Genomic DNA, 19930 nt, shown 5'->3' with positions numbered 1-19930 from the left:
TCCCAGCAAATGTGCTGGAAGCTGCATGCATGCCTGGAGGCAATCAAGGACACCATTTTGTCTAATAACTGAGCCTGTTGCAACAGTAGCATGGGACTCTTTTGCAGCAGGAAAAGGTTTATGCAGCGACTAGGTGACAGGAGATGGTGACAAAGCACAAGCAAAGATTTAGCAAAGAAAGTAGTTTAGAGAGTCCCCGAGAGGCCAAAGGAAAGGGGAAAGTTAAGAGTTTTGGGAAGAGAATAAGGGAGACAGGCTCCCAGTGGAGAATTGCACTTTGCCTGCCAAACATAGGCAGTTCCGATATTGGCACTGCCCAGGCACCTCCCTTTCCCAAAACTCTACAGAAAGGGACAGGGAAAGTAGCTGGCTGAAGATCAAATTAGGAAGGAAATTAGGATAATAAGGACCAAAAAAAAGAAGCAGCAGCTAGTTTCAGCTAAGATTTTCCTGCATCTTATAATATGAATGTATTGAATTTTGTAACATTTTCACTGCCCTAAATAGCTTTGCTTACTGTTTTCTTTAGTATTGAAACCTTGATTTTCTTTAACTCTCTCATGAGTTAGGAAGAATAGATTGTAATTTGCTGGCTTGTGTATGTCTCACTGCCCTCTAGTGGATGGAATAGGAATTGCTTCACAGTGTCTCCCTAACACCTATAATGGTAACACACAATAATTTTCCTTTAGCTCAGCTGCCTGGGCTTTTGAAGTAGGAGGACCTGGGTTCTATCCCTGCTGTCACTGTGAAGTTTCAGGTTGGACATGGTATGCAGCATAGTAACACCCATGAAATCCTCATTGGCCACATATTAGTTACAACTATGCAAGCTACAACTGCCCTGATTTAGGAGTACAGGAATTGCCAATCTGGATTGGATCAATGGTTCTTCTAGTCTGATATCCTGTCTTGGACAATGGCCAGTACCTGATGTCTTATAGGAAGGTGCAAGAAGCCCACAGAATGGATAATTGTGGAATAACCAACACTTCCGTTGACCTAGTTACCATTGCCTGGGGATGTGGAGTTCCTACCTACGGTGATGGGAAAAAACCCTTCTGTCGCTGTAGTTTGCATCTACACTCCGGGGTTATAGCGGCATAGCTAAGGAATCATAGCTATGCCTCTATTGCGCCTGTAGTATAGACGTGGCCTCATAAACCTGCAAAGAGTCTTTAAGCACTAAAGCACACACTAGGAGCAGCTTCTCTTTCCCACACAAGCCTATTACTATGCCGATAAGGGATCTCAGATAGCAGCACTTATGCAGCTTAATACTGCTGAGATCAGGTATTACTTTCCAGACCGGAAAAACAATTTCTGAGGAATCAGCAAGAAACCTTATTCTCATTTAGTTATATATTTCATGAAGAGCTCGCTCAAGCAGGGGCTCCCTGGAAATTTTTCACACAGCGTGCACAACTTTACCACACTAACTTTAACTTACCAGGATGCCAACACACACTTTATCTTACATTAGGCAAACCTTACTCATGTCCACCCTTCCAGGGCTCTCTGCTCCCCCGCTCCTGGCTGGCTCCCCCATACAGGCACTCATTGCAGCTGTACTTTTAGCAGGTCTCCAGGCTGTTGCTGGGTGAGTCTTGTGGGCAAAGCCAAGGAGACACAGGCTGCGGGAAGAGGGGTGAGGCCAGACCGGCCACTATGGGGAGCACCAGTGGAGGAGCCAGTCCCAGGCAGCGGCAAGGAAGGAGCAGCACTGGCCACCCCCTGCCTTTCTTGCAATGGGGGAGTTGGAGGCGGCAGCAGAGCCAAAATTGAACTAAACCTGAGCCCCATCCCCTGAAGCTCAGGTTGTGCCATCCTCCCACCCCTGAATTGAGCCCTACATTGCCTATGCCGTAATCAGGACCTGCCAGTGGTACGCACTGTGCATGCAACTGCAGGCACCACTGCATTCTAGTCAAGAAAAAACTTAAAATGCCCCTACGCTCTTGCATGGGTTCCCCCCCCCCCCCCCCCGTATCTAAAGCCACTGCATGTTACAAAAACAAAACAAAAACTTGTGGTTGAGCGTACCCGTCGCATCTCCCTGCCCATGCTCACTGTTGAAAACACCATTCATATCTAAGGCTGGGAGCCACCTAAGCTAGACAATGAGAGATGCCAATTAGAGGAGTGTATCCTAATGGAGATAGGTGGCTAAGCCTAAAAGCAGGCTGCAGGGAGGCACCTCTCTCTGCTTGCCATCCACAAGTGGGGAAGATGGGCACTGGGCTGTCTAGGTCACGTGCAAGGCCTAAAGCAACAGGAGGCTGCTCTCCCTTACAGCCTTTAGCCTAGTTGGTAGGGTGCTCACCTAGGAGTTGAGAGACCCCCTGGCTCAAATTCCTTCTTCTCCCGAAGGGGGAAAATGGATTTGAACAGGTACCTGCTACTTCTCGGAGTGCTCTAACCACTAGGCTATAGAGTCATTCCAGCTCTTTCGCTTGCCCAGTTCATATTTAATTATTCAATTCAAGTGAAACAACATCAACAGGAGGGAGTGAGGGAACCACATATCAGAATATCCCATAGGCTAATGGTTAGGGCACAGGTGGCCCATCCTTGTTCAAATCTCTTCTTCCCTCCAGGAGGAGGAGGAGGATGTTGACCTGGGAAACCTCCCCCATCCTGGGCTCATTCCCTATCCACGAGGCTAAAGAGAGGTTCCCCCTGGCAGTTTTGTGTGAACTTGCTTGGAGGGACCTGATCTGGTAGGCAGCCTCTGAGCACACCTATCAGATCAGCCCCCTCCTCCCATGTGACTTAGACAGCCAAACCCCTATCTTTCCTGGTTTGGGAATCACTCTGGGACTTAGGAGATAGGTGTCTGGATGCCTATCATGAGGCAGCAGCAGTACCCATGCTCAGGCAGGGCATAGGGACACAGGCACCTAGAGTGAAGCTGCAGTGCACATGGCATAAACTTAGGTGCCAAGTGAGTATAGATGCCTGTAGGATTAAGTAGCAGCCAGGCTAGAGTTTGGTGAATCACAATGGTGCCTAAAACCAGGACTTAGGTACTTAAGTACCTTCATAAATCATACCCATTTTCCTTACCTCAGAGAGAGACTCAAGCCATAGTACAGGGCACATTCTACACACTAAAAGAATGGGGGTAAAGAAGTCTGCTTACTAGTTTCCTTGTCACAGGGCATGCTGGGAATGGGAGGAGTCCAGGGCCATATATAATACAGGCTCTCCAGCTTCTCAGTTAGTGTTAGAGAAAGTGGTGCATGTGGGTGATAGCCTCTGGGTTTTCAGTCAGCTAACTGGAGGGGGTTGACATTTTTTCAATGTTTATCAAATCTTGAAATTGGAATTGAAATTGGAATTATTTTTGTAAAAAATAGTAACTTTCTGAGTGGGTAAAGAAATGGCTGAAATGTTTGATTTTCAAAATGTAGGGAAAGGAGGGAGCCAATTTTTTTCTTAACCTACAAAATATAATTAAAGCTGGTATATAGGTAAGGGCTTTCTTGTTTGTAAAAACCTAGGATTCATTTTAAGGGAAACTTTAGGGCAGTAGAGGGGCTAGATTGTATGTAAGTCTGCATGTGTCTGCTGGTGCAATAAACATCCCCATATTTAAAGAATGCTCTAGCTTTGTTCTCTCTTCTCCTATCAGTCTGAAAGAGGTAGGGTATTCTGACTAACAGACCTGGTGATAGTATCTGTTATACTAAATGCACTCATGATAGATTTATATTTTCAAGAAAAAAATCCAAAGGAGCAATACTGGCTGCTGTTCCTCTACTGGTACTTCAAAGCCAAATGGTTACAGGGTATTGCAGAATTTCTCTGAATCACCATGAACTTCTAAGAGGGTATTACACACAAAGAATAGTAAAAAAAGTAATTCTATAAATATGGATGTATATAAAATGTCTCACTTGTATGCAGCAGCTATGTCAAGAATAGAATCCTGTTTTGTTAGATCTATTAGAAATCACAGCATGCAAAACAGATATTCATCATGTAGAGATGCAGAGAGTTAAGCTTTGTTTCACAGGTGGTGGTTATATCATAGCCTGTTGCACGTTATCCAGCCTACAAAGCAACTTTTCATGGCTGGCTGGCTATTTTGATGTGTGGGACTTACTTAATTCACTTTACTGGTAAAATGCTTCCAGGTCATCTCATGAAACAATTTTTTTATAAGGCCTGACAGTGTCTCAGTATTTGTTATATAAATGTTTTTGTTTATAATGTTATATTTATATATACACACAGGTTTATTATTTTTTAAAACATATATAAACTTGGGTCTTGTATTAATTCTCTTGGGAGCCTAGAACCAAAATCTATCCTTACTGAATTTGTGGTTTTCCCCTTGATTGTGTTGTGGTAGCATTGCTCATTGCTAATGAGCTGCTGATCTTAAAGGTCTCTTAAACCCCAAAAATCAGATTTACAGTTCAGATTAATGAATGAATCTAATGGTGACATACCACACAATTATCTCAGAAATGTGACCTAGATATGTGGAGAGATGGGACTAGAACCCTTTTCCTTCTTCAGCTCCAAAAAATACTCTAATGCTCAAGTGAAACATGCACTCCTGTTGCTAGTAGTACTAATAGGTCATTTATCTGCTCTGTGAGCCAGCCATTCAAGGGCATTATTATTCACCCACTGATGAATAGAAAGCCAGTAGTTTCCTGCTGCAGTAGGTACTACAGAACACAAGATCACCCCATTGGGCTGTAATCCCAGCAACCTCTAATCAAGAGGGGATGAGTGAAGGATGGAGTGACTATCTTGCTTCTATCACTTCTGTAGCAGATCTGGCATTAATTTAATGATTCTAATATTTTGTAAGTTAGAAGCAGGTGTTTGTAAGTCTTTTCCACATAAGTTCTTTGCAATGCTTAGAAAAAGCTAGAGCACGTAATAGAAGTGCCCACTGAGATGCTGTAAAGAATGTTCTGATCTCTTAGAGGCACCATTCTGGCAGGCTGGGTTATGATTAGTGTGACATGCTGGCTGCAGACAATGCAGTTAGAAGGATGGAAGGCGGATAATGCAGCTACCTGTATTGAGGACTCAACTGCATTATGACTTGTCAATGCACACTGTGTCTTATGGATGTCATTTGCTGGTTTCTCATTTCGGTAGATTCCTATTATGCAATAATTCCTTGTGTGAATATTTGAGCTAAAACTGGCTGAAAATTGTTCTGAGAGTCCCTTCAGCTGTTGTAATGCAGAAGTGCTGGTGCCTAGCCATATCCAGACTGACTTGTAAAGGAACATGGTAAGGAAGCAGTTTCTTCTTCTTGTATCCCTGGGAATTTAGATCTACTATGGCATAAGGTGAGATCTCACTTATCTCCTGCTGCCCATTTTTCTCTATACCGACATGAATGCCTCTAGTACACAACTCCTCATTAGTTGTCCTAGGTGCTGAAAAATTGGACTTTGCTTCTGACTTTTGATCTCTTGTCAGAGCACAACACTGATAAAAAGTGGTAGGTTTGCTTGGGAAGCCTGTCGTTTTGGAGTCTTTGGCCCAGATCAACAAAGGCTTTTAGGCTCCAAACTTCCTTTGATTTCATAACCTCTTCCTGGTCACGTCCCCTTTAGCATTTGATTCTGCCCAGGTTTACAACAGAGATGGGGAGTTATGGACTTAGGCTTAGATCCTCAAAAGTATTTAGGTGCCTCAGTATCTTTGAGGATCTGGGTCTTAACCCCCAGATTTGAAATTGAGTGAGTGTTGTTTTTCCTATTTCATGTTGGTTACTTTCCTAAAAACACTACACACTGTGGCACAGATCAGTAATGTCTGAAGAGTGCGAGGGAGTGTTGCAGATCAACACTGGGAGAGTTGGGCTGGGAAGCGCTCAAAGTACTTCCTGCATTTTATCTAGTTCAAGTCAGTGCAAGGAGTCGCTCACCTTCATGAGTGGTAAATGTGCTGTTAAGTGTTATAAAAGGTAATGAAGAGGACTGCACTGTATGCTTGGGCATTGCTATGTGAGTGTGAGACAATTCTTCCTTGCCCAAAGTGCAGAGAGTCCGCAGGTGGAATAAAAAGGAGATCTAAAAAGACAAACATTTTGTTCATAATTAATTTTGAAATGATCCCCCTCCACCCGCAAAGTACTTCAGTCAAATACTCCTCTAGTCGAACCTCACTGAGAGTTGCCAATGCCAACCATCCGGTTTTCGACTGGAACACCCGTTTGAAAAGGGACCCTTGCAGCTCCAGTCAGCACTGCTAAGGAGGCTAAGGGAGGCTCCTTGCATGCCCTAGCTCCGCCTGGCTCCCGGAAGCGGCTGGCATGACCGGCTCTTAGGCTCAGGGATGGCCATGGGGGCTCCGCGTGCTGCCCCAGCTCAGAGCGCCAACTCTGCAGCTCCTATTAGCCAGGAACCGCGGCCAATGGGAGTTGTGGGGCAGCGCCTGTGGGCACAGGCAATGCACAGAACCCCCTGGCTCCCCCACCTGGAAGTCGGACATGCTGGCCACTTCCGGAAGCTGCCTGAGGTAAGTGCCGCCCGGCTGGAGCCCACACCCTGACTCCCTTCCCGTCCCCCAAGCCCCTGTCCCAGCCCTGAGCCTTCTCCTTCACCCTAACCCCCTCCAGAAGCCCACATCCCCTCCTGCACCCCAACCCCCTGACCCAGCCCATAGCCCCCTCCTACACCGCAAATCCCTCATCCCAGTCCCACCCCAGAGCCCATACCCCACAGTCAGAGCCTGCATCCCCTCCCACACCTCTGCCCCAGCCCAGATCGCCCTCCACCCAAAACCCATCATCCCCATCCCCATCCCAGAGCCCACACCTCCAGCTGGAGTCCTCACCCCCTCCCGCAACCCAACCCCCTGCCCCAGCCCAGTGAGAGTGAGTGAGGGTGGGGGAGCGTGAGCGATGGAGGGAGGGGGGATGGAATGAGCGGGGGTGGGGGCTCAGGAACGGGTCAGGGCAAGGGTGTTTGGTTTTGTATGAATAGAAAGTTGGCAACCCTTAACCTCACTGAAATGAATGGATTTATGGTAGGATTGAGTTTGATTTCCCCACAAGGGGCAGTTAATTGGTTTATAAGTGAATACTCCCTGCGTGGTTCTGTGTACCAGAGCTTGAGTACAGTTTGCATTCAAGGAGAAGCAGAGCCCCAAGTGGGCTAAATCTTTCTCTAGGGATGATTGTAGCTAATCATGTGTATAATGTCCACTCATAGACTGCAATGGAAGTGAATTTGCCCACTGAGTTCACCGGGATTACGCCTATCAGTTAGGCGGGCATGATCTGACCTTATAAGGAAAACATTTGAATGTCACTTATTAGGGCCCTAGCCTTGCCTTGAGTTATGGGCTTTAAGAGGCCAAACAGCACAAATGCTCCACAGTATTTGCTGATTTGCAAATATGCCCTTATTGTCCTCAGTCCCTGATTTTTCAAGGGTGCTATAGTTCTAAAGGGGCATTTCAAGAGCCAGACACAGAGTCAACGGATTTATGCCCAGTAGTTCCCTGTGAGATACTAAAGGACTATAGAGGGAAATATTTTAAAAAGATAAAGGAAGAAAGGAGCATTGTTTTCTGAATGATGGCTATAGAGGTAGATTTATTATATATTTACAGAAACCATCTTGAGTAGAGAAATATACATCTGAAAAGCACTTAAGACTGTCTCCTCTTGCAAGAGCTTTAACCATGACATTATTTTAAATGCCATTTAAGGTGTGTGATTCATCCAGCCTGCAAAAAGCATGTGTAATCTGAAAAGTCATCCTCCTTTTCCACCCCAGCCTAAAGACGGGCTGCCTGGTCTCTCTGCAGGTGTTCCATTGCCCCATGGGCTGGTATAGCAGCCGATGCTCCTCTGCACCTGACCTCACATGGAGGATTTAGATCACTGGATATGTGGACTCAGTCCGTTCCCCACTCCTCCAGGTCCATTCCTATTTGACTGTGGGCAGCAGTAAGCTCTGTTCCAGGTTGCGTGGGAGGAGCTGGAGACAGTTCACTGCTGTTCCATCTGTGGCTCACCAGGCAGCCCCCACATGAGGCTGTAAATGGTGTGAACCTCCACTGCTTCACTTACAGATAGGAATTGTATCGCACTCCTGTGTTTGACTGTGAAGGTCTGACTTATACATGTCATAGAACCTGAGTACACTATAAGCCTTCAGCGCCTGGTGAAATTGAAGACTTTCACTTTTTAAATGGATAAAGGGAAATACACTTTTACAGCACATTGTTCTTCTTATAACGCCAGCTGTGTCTTAGTGCTTTACAAATACAGCAAAGGAAGGTCACTGCCCCATAGAGCTTACAAACTAAGGTGATTACCAAATGGAGTCAAGCAAGATTTTCTGCTCCTGCCTTGCTCAGTATTGCTCAGTCAGGTGCTTTATGATGGCTTTCAGCCTTCATTTGGAGTAAGTATGGTTCTCAATTGCTGAGGAGAAGGTACTGTCTGTTTTATCCTTCTGTTGCATAAGAGGCAATACAAATTTCAAAGTGAAAAGAATAGAGTGCACTCCTTACCTGTGATTCCTTGTTTATAGTCTAAATAGATTCTAGTTATTTCCATGTTTCAACCACGTCAGCTCATATGGCAGTCATTGCTTTTCTCAGATAAACTGGGGGCCGACTATTTAAAAAGAGGAAGGAAGCAGGCTATAGAATTTTCAAGCAGCGGTGTGAGAAGTCTTTGAACATATTTGACTTGGTGATGGTGATATATAGCCCTGATAAGAATTTCCACCAAGGGGCATTATATCTCAAGTTGACTTTTTAATTGATTTGGCTCCTCTGATCTGTACTGTAGTAGACATGCACAACTAGCCTTTGGAATGAGTCCAGGGTGTAATGGAAAGTTCACTGAAACCCCATCAGCTCTTGTTAAACCTCAGTGAATTTCAACCCAGCACATTTCCTTTGAATAATTAAATGTAGTTAAGCTGGAGATGGATTTGAACCTCTGGCTCACAACTATATTTCACAAGGAAAGAGATGATAAAAAAAACCCTTTTGTGATGGATAACTGCACCTGGCAGTTCACGGTGGATATTTTTGCAACACCTCTCACATTTCCAGGTTCAGAGTCCATTCTTCGTCAGTTGCAATACTGAATTGGTAAATTCTCTAACTTCTACTTTTTCTGGCCCCAACCCCCTTTTTTATGTAACACCCCAAGTGTTTTATACTCTGCATTTGTATCACCTTCCATCACTAATTTACCTCTTAGCAGCGGTATGTTACCAGGGTAGTTACTGTATTATGCTTACTCTTACAAATGAGGTACAGAGATTTGGTAATTTATCAAAGTAAGCCTGGGAGAGCTGGAATAAAGCCTAGGTCTCCAGAGTCCTAGGCTTGTGCTTTTGACACGAGACCATATATTGTGTATGATGCTCAGACATACTCTTTTATCTCAAAAAAATTCCAGACACACCTTTTTATATAGATAGATAGATAGATATAGGACTTTATTTAGAGTTCCAGGTGCTTGGCACCTTTGATTATCAGGTCCTATGTATTTAGATGTACAATAATCCCCCAATATCTTCAGCAGGGGCCAAAAATGGAAGATGGCTTCTTGTTGTCACTGTATATCATCAGAAAACTGCTTCACCTGTGACTTTGGGCAGGAAAACGGTGTATGAACTGAAAAATCCCTCCTGGCCTCAGCTATGTAAGAGGTGCATCAGGTCTTCAGCACTTATGGCTAAGAAGGCTCTGCTGTGTTTCCCACCATGAGGTGCAGACTGTGCGGTACACATCAAACTTTTCCCAAACAGCTCTTGAACGCTCCGTCTTCCAAATGCTTTGCTCTGTTTAATAGCAGGGATGGGCCAGGCTTCCAAATTCAGATCCAGGTCTGAACTTTTCCAAAGTTTGTTTGGTTTGGTCCGTCTCTAATACAGGTGCTACTAAAAGAAGGAAAGCAGCATGGATTAGTGGCTTGGCCGCTGGCCTGAGCGTCAAGAGGCTTGGGTTCTGGTCCCAGCTCTGCTGCTGGCCTGCTATGTGACCAGAGACAAATCCCTTCTCCTCTCTAGGTGTTCCCTTTCCTAACCTTTGTCTCATCTGTTTAGACTGTAAGGGATTGTTTGTACAATGCATAGTGTAATAAAGGTCCCAATCTTGGTTGGGACTACAAGATGCTAGTGAAGTATGACTAATGTCAAACTATTTCCCAGATTCCAGTGATGTTTTACTTGTACAATTTTTTGGTCAAATGCTGCCCCCAAGTAAATATTTGTTTTGAATGAAAAGAGTGTAGGAAAATAAACTCAGAATTTATCAAACAAGAACAGGCTGGTACAACTTAAGAAAACAGCTAATTGGAAGGTTTTCAATGAAGTTTATACCAGTGATTATCAAATTATGCCTTCTTGTTGGCCCATCTTATTATCTCATTAGGCTCTACCTTGCTGAGCTGCTTATGTCTGCATGGCTGAACAGCACTGAGCCAATTACTTCACATTATTGTTGCATCGCCCTAATACTGTGTAAATGGATCTCATGTATGCAACTCGTGTGAAGCGATTGGCTGCCTGGAGTGTGCTCAATAGTGTTGTAAATGGAAGACAAACCCACGTACACTTTAAAAGATATTCTTTCTCTGAACTGTAAACCAGCACCTTGTGTTTTGTACAGAAATTAATTTTTTCATTCCACCTGAGGAAGGGGGTGTGCTGAACTCTGATCAAACATTAGATACAGTTCAGTAGTCATATAAGCAAACCTCAGAAGATTCTGATTTGATTTGGAGAAGCAGCTCAAAGCTTGGATGTTTGTCTGAACTTTTGGGGGCTCCCTGTGAAATTCTTCCCCCCCCCATATTATTTTTTGGGAATTTTGAATTATTCCATTTTATCTGTGTGTGTTTGGGTCCTGCCCCCAGGCAGTGGGCGGTGCTAGCGGGTGTTACAGAGTGAGCCTGCCCTGCACTCACCCCACAGCTTGAACCTAACCCGACCCTCACCCCACAGCGATGGCTCCTGTCCTGCAGGGCTAGGCCCAGCTCCCTGCTCTGGGCTTTGCAACCTGGCATGCAGGGTCGCAGTGCCACTCAGGTTTGGCCCAGCTGCCCCTCCGTCATGATGATGGAGGGGCAGCCGGGCCAAACCTGAGTGGCACTGCGACCCTGCATGCCAGGTTGCAGCACCTGGAGTGAGGAGCCAGGCCATGGACCATGGGACAGGAACCACAGGAGCTGCTTCTGCCGAGTGAGTTTGTCATTTTATACGTTGTTTTGCATTTTATTTCATTTGTCAAAAAAAACAGGCTTCTGCTTATCTTTCTGCTCCCTGTGAAGCAGTGGAGGCTTCTTAAGACAGTATTCACCTGCTCTGGTTTCTGTTACCAGCAGCAAGGTTATTGTTGCAGGCTACTGTAAAACACTTCTGAGCCTATGACATCCAAGCACCCCTGAACTCTGAAGGAGTTTGGATACAGATCTTACCCGTTTGTCTTGCTCTAAGTGCACCATAAAACAAAACCCTTCCCTAACTTACCAAATAAATCAGACGTTCTTCCTCACCCAATCAGCCATTAAGAAGGAACAGCAATCACACACACCGCTTCTGTTCCTTCCCTCTTGCAAACCCTACCCGCTCCTTAAAAGCTTGGCAGAATACATTGGCCTTTCAGTGTGTCTTGAAGGTCAGCTGATTCATTCTGTCAGGTCCAGTTGGGAAGCAAGTTCTGAAATCCTGGGCCCCAGCCTGAGAAATACCCTGCAAGTAGTTGCCTCTTGTTAAAACCAGGGAATTGTCATCTCAGGTGTCTCTGCTGATCACTTGCTAAGATATCTCATCACCGGAGAGGAAGTCTGTCAGATCACTAGATCTGAAATGATTTGGGCCTCTTTTTTTTTTTTTTAGTCAAATCTATCAAGACAAGAAGTCTGCCACACAACAGGCCAACCCAAAACCCTAATACAAGCCTCCTTAATTTTGGTGGGAAGGTTGGGTTTGGATTCAAGCTTTGTGGCTCAGGCCCTTTTCCAGTACCTGTGTCTAATTAATTATTTTATTATTATTATTTATTAGTATTACCATACTGCCTAGGAGCACTAGTCATAGACTAGGACCCCTTTGTGTTAGGAGTTGTACAAACACAGACCAAAAAGACAGTTTCTGGCCTCCACTGTATCAAAGCTTATTCTGTCTTCCACATGATAACCATGGAATTAAACCCAGGTCTCCTACCTGCAAATACAGTCGATTCATATTAGGTTTCATTGTTTAAAAATATGTTTCTTTGATGTTCACTATGCTCCTTCATTTCTGTTTTTTTTTGTCTTGATGTCCACAGGATTAAATAAAACTTTAATTTGGTATTGGAACAAATAACCTTTTTCAGTTATCTAAAAACAGGTGAACTGTAATTGTACGAGACAGATGAGTCCTACTTCTTAGCACCAAGTGAAAAGGATTGTCTGCTGTTTAATTTAGTAAAGGAAGTCACTTGATAATGCTTAAGTGTGTCTGACACCTAGTAAGTTGTATTTGTTAATCTTTTTAACTTTTCATTTTATCGTGACAGGGTTCTGAGAGCAAATAAGATAAATGAGATTAAATCTGTCATCCTGAATTACTCTGCAAGGAGTTATGTGCAGAATTGCTCTATGCCAAAGATGTATAATTATGCAGAAAATGCTGCCTGTGTAATTGTGTGCTTAGTTCACAGATTCATAACTATCTACAATATGTGCTTCTGGTATGTGCTGGCTCTAATTTTTGTAGTAAACAAAACGATTAAAGGGCTCTTCTCTTGGTGAATTTCTCCTTCTAGCACAGCTGAGGAAAAATAATAGCGGTAGTCTGCAGATTTTCTGGTTTGGGTTAGAGATCTAAATTAAACTTGGAACAGGGGGCTTATTATGCCCTTTATTTCCAGTTAACTTGAATTTAAATGTTTACTGTTATGTGAGGAATAGCTTCTGTAGGAGGTAGGGAGTCTTCGAGGCTGCAGTTTTGCCAGGTGAGGCATATCTGGTTGCTTTGTACTGAAACCACGTGAAGTAAAAAAAAAAATCTGGCATTGTCTCCCCTCGCTTATCTTTTGCCTTGTCTAAGGTCACTCACTCTGGTTTCTCCAATGACAGTGTTATTAGGTGTTTCTGTGAAGACAAGGAGGTAGAGCTTCCTCTAATAGGAAACTGACTAGGATTTAGGAAACAAAGATGCCATGCTGAACTTCATCGTTCCACTTCTTGGTGTAAATCCACATCAGAGATGCCTGGTTTTATTTTCTACCACAGAAAAAACTCTGTAGTGCAAACTCCGTCAGGGGCCTGTATGCTGGTCTTGTAGGCAGTGTGCTGATGGGTCTTTCTAACTGCTTTTAATCCTATGACGCTAATGGTACCCAAATTTTACACAATTGCATTTTGTACAATACATCGAAGTGGGTGCTACAAAGGGCACCGCCTGCGACGTATCATTGGGCTTTGTGCACAATAGTAACGTATCAGTATAAATGTCAGCATATCATCACCGCTTAGCAGCATTTTGTGTTGGAATGAGGCATCCTTCCACCAAGTGACCTAAAAAGGCAGCTTCCCTAGAAGTTGGTTCTGCACACTGCTTGGGTGAAATCGTGTCTTGCAGGCAGTCATTTGTGACACCCTGGGAGATGGAGAAGCCACAACGGCATTGAAGCAGCAACCTGAGGTAAACAGGGCATGATAACACATTTAGCAAATAATAATTCAAACCACAGGTAAATGTTTAGATGTGGGTTAACTTGCTCACCTCACAGGGATGCTGTGAAAAATAGCTAATGTTGGGAAAGTACTTGAAAAAGTATGGCCTGGTCTACACTGGGGGAGGGGGGGGTTCGAACTAAGGTACGCAAGTTCAGCTACGCGAATAGCGTAGCTGAACTCAAAGTACCTTAGTTCGAAGTACTTACCCGTCCTCACGGCGCAGGATCGAAGTCCGCGGCTCCCCCGTCGACTCCGCCATCGCCGTTCGCGGTGGTGGAGTTCCGGAGTCGACGGGAGCGCGTTCAGAGTTCGCTATATCGCGTCTAGATGAGACGCAATATATCGAACTCCGAGAAGTCGATCGCTACCCGCCGACCCGGGCGGGTAGTATGGATGTACCCTGAGATGCTAACCTCGAGTTGGGCAACACTGCAGTGGCTTTGGTTCTGCAAAACTGTATCTGTTGGATTTAGGTTTACAATCCAAAGCCAGGGATGGTTTCAGTCCAGATCCAATTTATGTGAATCCCTAAAGTTTTTGAGAGGGCAGTATTTGAACAAATGCATCTAGTTTTGGCCTATACCTTACTGGTATTACTGCTGAAAATCTGTGTACTGGAGATGGGATATCTCCAAAATAAAAACAGTGGGAAATTAAAAGAAAACACAGTAACTGTAATATAGTGAATTTGGACAACTGAACTAGATAGCAAATTGGGCTGGCTTCTTCTGAAAGTGAGGGATGAGAAATACAAGGCAATAACACATGCAATGGGCTAGTTCTGTTCCCGTGGGACTCCAGTCTAAGGGTGAAATAATGGCCCCATTGAAATCAAAAGCAAAACAACACCCAAGAAGCAACAGGTGTGGCAACTCACCAGGTAAAGTTGTACAATTGCTGCCTTTGGCATCACCCTTGTTTATCCCTCCTGTGACTGTCCATGGTAAATTAATAAAATTACTCTTTTCTTGGGTAGCCTAACTGGGAATAGTTCTGTAGTTCCAAAAAGTACACACCTGTTGCCAGGCAATTGGCATCATTCTAATATAGTTAATCTGTCTGGGGACATATTTTGTGGGATTGCAGTTGTAGGAAATTACTTTTGCAGTTCTGCTGCACTGGGCTGCAAATTTTGCAGACATCTCCAACTTAGTGGTGTTGGATTTGGTCCATTCTTGAAAGTGAGACCATACTCATTCAGTTCAGGGCTGTGGTTTAAAATACAAAACCACTTACTCTAGGAGTTGCCATAGCTCCAAAAAGTCCTTGGTCAAGTACCAAGATGCCAAAGTATATAGTTAACTTAACTGGAAGCTTTTCATCTCCAAACTAAGGAGGGGTTTGTGAAGGCACTGAAATATTCTGGACAGTAAGCAGATGGAGGTGGAGGCAGGCAGTTAACGCCACCAAATGCATTTTTATTTGTGCCTTGGCCTAGACTTGAATCCAAGTCTCCAGAAGAGAAAGGCATCTCTCTTATGGAATCTGCACAAACATGACTGTGAACTTCCCCTCCTGGCATAAAAAGTGCAAGGTGCCAAAAGTCATACTTGTTGCACACAGTATTAGTAGCAAAAGAAACTTCCAAACTTCGGTTAAGGCTTCTGTTATTTTTTGCCTAAAAACAGGGGTGAAGGAAGAACAGTTAAAATGTGCTGTTTCTAGGGAATACTTTGCCCATCAAACTGTACTTTTCATCTGATTTTTTCCCGCAGAAGTTCTCCTTCAAAGAGGCTGAGATTGTTGCATGAAAGTTTCAGGATAGCTTTGGCTTCTTAAAAACATATCTTTACTGAGACTGGTTTTGGCTTGATCCCAGTTTCTGCTTTTACTTGTCGTTCTAATTTACAGAGGAAAAGCTCAGAAGCCCCTTTCATAAGATCTCATTTTACACAATATTGCATGCTACATAAAAATTCTGGAAGGAAAAAGTAGAAAGGAGGAAACCAGATTCTGGCTAATATTTATGATGACTCCTTATACCCTTTATTTCAACTTCCGTGAAGTCTTTCAGTTGCGCTACTCATCCAGTAAATGAACAGCTTAGTTTGTGGTTATAGTTTTCCTAATGTTATGCTGTGGTTGTTGGGAATATGACAAGGTAAATCACACACAAGAACTTTAACAGTTATCACATTAATCATCCAAGGCAGTTTAACTCATTAAAAACCTGGTCTGTGTGGCCAATTATCTGTAAGAATGACTTTCCTGTCCTTTGGTTTGCTGACTTGTTCGCTGCTTCCCTTCCCTGCTTTTTTGGTTCCCTGCTTGACAAGTGAGGAGCAACTTCATAATCCTTGATTGCTGAGATGTCTTGTCTCATTCACTGGGGAAAATGGATTCATCAGTAGCTGGATGGAATAGAATTATAACAGATTTAGAGAAGGAGCAAAGTTTATCCCATAACTGCTTACTGCTGGGTTTCTTACACTTTCCTTTGAAGCATCTGGCCATTGTCGGTGACAGGATATTGGTCTCTTCTAGCATGACAGTTCTGCAGTCCACTCCCAAACAAATCCAGCAAATATAGGCTGACTGAAGCAAATAAAGGCACATAGGCCTCTTTAGCTTAGTTGTTAGTAAAGAATCTTACAGGCACTCTGTGAAGTAAAATGCGGGACGCCTCGTACTGTTATAGTGGTTGGGGAGGGAAGGGGAGTGTAGGAGAATCGCTGTGTATTGCTCATTCACTAACAGACGGAACATGCAAATGGCTCTGTCATTCTAATACTAGCCACAAGGGCCTCTTTAATGGTCTTTCTCCAAAGTCAACAGCACCATTCACAGCTGTTTAAAATGATATGTCTGGAACAGAACAGTTTGAATTAGATTTGGGGAAAGGTTAGTTGCTTTATGAGTATTACAGTCTGGCTCAAACATAGGTGTAAGTAACAGCCAAATATTGGTGATGATGAATGATATACACTAATGGGGGCAGGGCATTACGCTGCTGTGGGCATGGGGTAGTGCCTGACTGTCAGGACTGGTACAGATTAAAGGTGACCTGCCAGCTGTGAGGACTCAAACTCTTTGGTTCTATAATTTTTCTTACTTCTGTTTGCAAAAGCCATGTGACTTTTTAATATGCGCTTTCTTTTTCGTAGAATCATAGGACTGTCGGGCTAGAACGGATCTTGACTGGGCACCTAGTCCAGTCTCCTGTGTTGAGCTAGACCTAGGCCGTCCCTGGCTGGTGTTTGTCCTACCTGTTCTTAAAACCCTTCAATGATGGAGATTTCCCAGCCTCCCTTGGAAGCCTATTCCAGAGCTTAACTAACCTCACAGCTTAACAGCCCTTAGCATATTAGAGGGGTAGCTGTGTTAGTCTGTAGCTACAAAAACAATGAGGAGTCCAGTGGCACCTTAAAGACTGACAGATTTATGTGGGCATAAGCTTTTGTGGGTAAAAAACCCCACTTCTTCAAATGCATGGACTGCGTCAGGTGCATGGTCCATGCATCTGAAGAAGTGGGGTTTTTTACCCTAGAAAGCTTATGCCCAAATAAATCTGTTAGTCTTTAAGGTGCCACCGGACTCCTCGTTGTTTTTCTTAACATATTAGAAGACTGTTATCTTCTTTTCTCAAGACTAAACACGCCCATTTTTTATTAACCTTTCCTCATAGGTCAGGTTTTCTAAACCTTTTATCGTTTTTGTTGCTTTCCTCTGGATTCAATCAAATTTATCCACATCTTTCTTGAAGTGTGATGACCAGAATGGGACACAATATTCCAACTGAAGCCTCTCTAGTGCTGAGTAGAGTGGGACAGTTACTTCACATCTCTTACATACGGCACTCCTCTTAATACATCCCAGAGTGATTTTAGCCTTTTTTGCAACTGCATCACATTGTTGACTCGTATTTAATTTGTGATCCACTATAACCTCCAGATCCTTTTCAGCCAGTACTACTGCCTAGCCAGTTATTCCCCATATTGTAGTTGTGCATTGGATCTTTCCTCCCTAAGTGTAGTACTTTGCACTTGTCTTTATTGAATTTCATCTTGTTGATTTCTGACCAATTCTCTGATTATCAGGGTTGTTATGAATTCTAATCTTGTTTTCCAAAGTGCTTGCAACACCTCCCAGCTTGATGTCATCTGCAGATTTTATAAGCATACTCTCCATTCCATTATCCAAGTCATTAATGAAAATATTGAATAGTACCGGACCCAAGACTGGCCCCTGCTGGACCTCACTAGATATATCCTCACAGTTTGACAGTGAGTCATTGAAAACTACTCTTTTGAGTGTGGTCTTTCAGCTAGTTATGCACCCATTTTACAGTAATTTAATCTAGACCATATGTCCCTAGTTTTCTTATGGGACTGTTATGTGAGACTGAAGCCTTCCTAAAATCAAAATATACAAAGTCTATGGCTTCCCTTCATCCACTAGGCTAGTACCCCTGTCAGAAGAAATTAGTTTGGTCTGGCGTGATTTGTCCTTGACAAATCCATGCTGGCTATTCTTCATATCCTGTAGGTGCTTACAAACTGATTGTTTAATAATTTGTTCCAGTATCTTTCCAGTTATTGAAGTTAGGCCGATAGTTCTGTAATTCCCTGGTCCTCTTTGTTCCCATTTTTAAAGTAGGTACTTTCTTCAGGAGTTTTCTTTAGGAGGTAAGCTTCCTAGGAACCCTACAATGACAAACCTCTATATACACAATGGAGAAAAATAAACAGAGTCAAATTTACAAGGGGCTATAAATTCCTTTATCAAGGAAAATCATCTGAAGTATAGTCTATGTAGCAGGGAAGTTATTTGTGTTCTGCTCTGGTACTCCCATCCCCCTTGGCGCAAGAGCCTTCTCATTTGCAGCTAGAACAGCCTTCCTGTGTCTTCTTGACTCATTAGTTATACACTCTTTACAAATTTCCTTTCTTCTGGAAAACAGTTTACATGGCATATGCTATGCACAGTATTTTAAGTACCATACTTGCATTCTGTTGGCCCCTGCAGTGCTAACACACGTTTTAACTAAAGCTTTTTACCCTGTACTTCCCCCCTCCCTCCCCGCCCAGGCCAGCTCTAGGATTTTTGCCACACCAAGCGGCGGGGAGGATGCTGCGATTGTGATCGGCGGCAGCTGCACCACGCTTCTTTCTTCTTTGGTGGCATTTCGGCGGCAGGTCCGTCCCTCTGAGAGGGACCGAGGGACTCGCTGCCGAATTACTGCTGAAGAGCCCAGCATGCCGCCCCTTCCGCTTAGCCGCCCCAAGCACCTGCTTGCTGAGCTGGTGCCGGAGCCGGCCCTGCTTCCCTCATAGAAAGAAGTTTTGCAATGATTTCCAGTAGTGATATTTACAGACTTAAGGGCTCTCACTGGGGAGAACTGAGTAGGAAATAAAAGAGCTTGATGGAAATTATTTGTTTTCCTATTTGTACATCCTCTGGAGATTGGGAGATTCAGTTCTGATTAACATCAGTGGGAATCAGGAGTAACCCCAATTGAAGGCATAAAGTTATTCTGTTTTAGTGACTGGAAGCAGAATCTTTGCCACCGATTACAGAAGTGCCATGTCAGGGTGCAGCAGTGACACAAAAAGGAAAATGTGAATTCATTTAAAAAAAAAAAAAAGATTGCTCCATAACACAAGAACTCTACAAATAAACAATTCAGTCCTTTCTGCCCTATAGAACTATGCTGCTTTACAAAGGGCAGATAATATGCACTGTAGATCATTGAAACCAGCCATAATAGTTGTTTCAACTCCTAGGTAACAAATTCAACCACTGTATGACCTGTGGGGGCTCGTAATGGTGCGTCTCTGCTTGCACGCTGTGAACAGGAAGCTGCTACTTGTTACATTATAAAATGTCTTCATCTGTAATTCTTTCTCTCTGCAGGTGCCCCTGGTTAACAAGAGCCATCTCCCCAGCCATCCCTGTGTACAATGGGCTCGTGTTCTTGTTCGTACTTGCAAACTTCAGCATGGCGACGTTCATGGACCCTGGAGTTTTTCCACGAGGTAATGGGGGTAAAAAATAAGCCAAGGCAAACAGTCGGGTTTCCGAAGCAGCACATATGCCACTTGTTTCGTTCCCCCTCCCATTTTTATCCTCAGCTGGCTGTAAATGCGGGGATGTAGCTAAGTCGTGGATATGCTCCGTCAGTTTCTGAAATGGAAAGGGTTTTTTTTCTCCTTGTACTTGCTTGAATTGGTAATCTGGGGCCTGGCATTGGATAACGTAGCTCTCATTGAGAAGATAGCCAGACTGATGTGATTGTGATTAGTATCCCCT

The 19930-nt window shown here is 43.8% G+C and overlaps 1 protein-coding gene across 7 annotated transcripts in view; it reads left to right on the top strand.

The window, feature by feature from the left end:
* The window catches only part of ZDHHC8 (zinc finger DHHC-type palmitoyltransferase 8), a 221144-nt gene that overhangs the window by 119574 nt on the left and 81640 nt on the right, over nt 1-19930 (top strand). For 6 of the 7 annotated variants that reach the window (XM_039505784.1, XM_039505780.1, XM_039505779.1 and 3 more), the window contains one exon: nt 19535-19656. In XM_039505784.1, the coding sequence (XP_039361718.1) occupies nt 19535-19656 (122 nt within the window). Of the gene's footprint in view, nt 1-3237; nt 3474-5124; nt 5263-19534; nt 19657-19930 lie in introns of those variants that run through there. The other variant, XM_039505781.1, reaches the window with a different exon arrangement.

This window comes from Mauremys reevesii, linkage group 18, assembly GCF_016161935.1.
Source record: "Mauremys reevesii isolate NIE-2019 linkage group 18, ASM1616193v1, whole genome shotgun sequence".
Lineage (NCBI taxonomy): Eukaryota > Metazoa > Chordata > Testudines > Geoemydidae > Mauremys > Mauremys reevesii.
The sequence above is the reverse complement of the archived record's forward strand: the minus strand, read 5'-3'. Positions and strand labels throughout refer to the sequence as shown.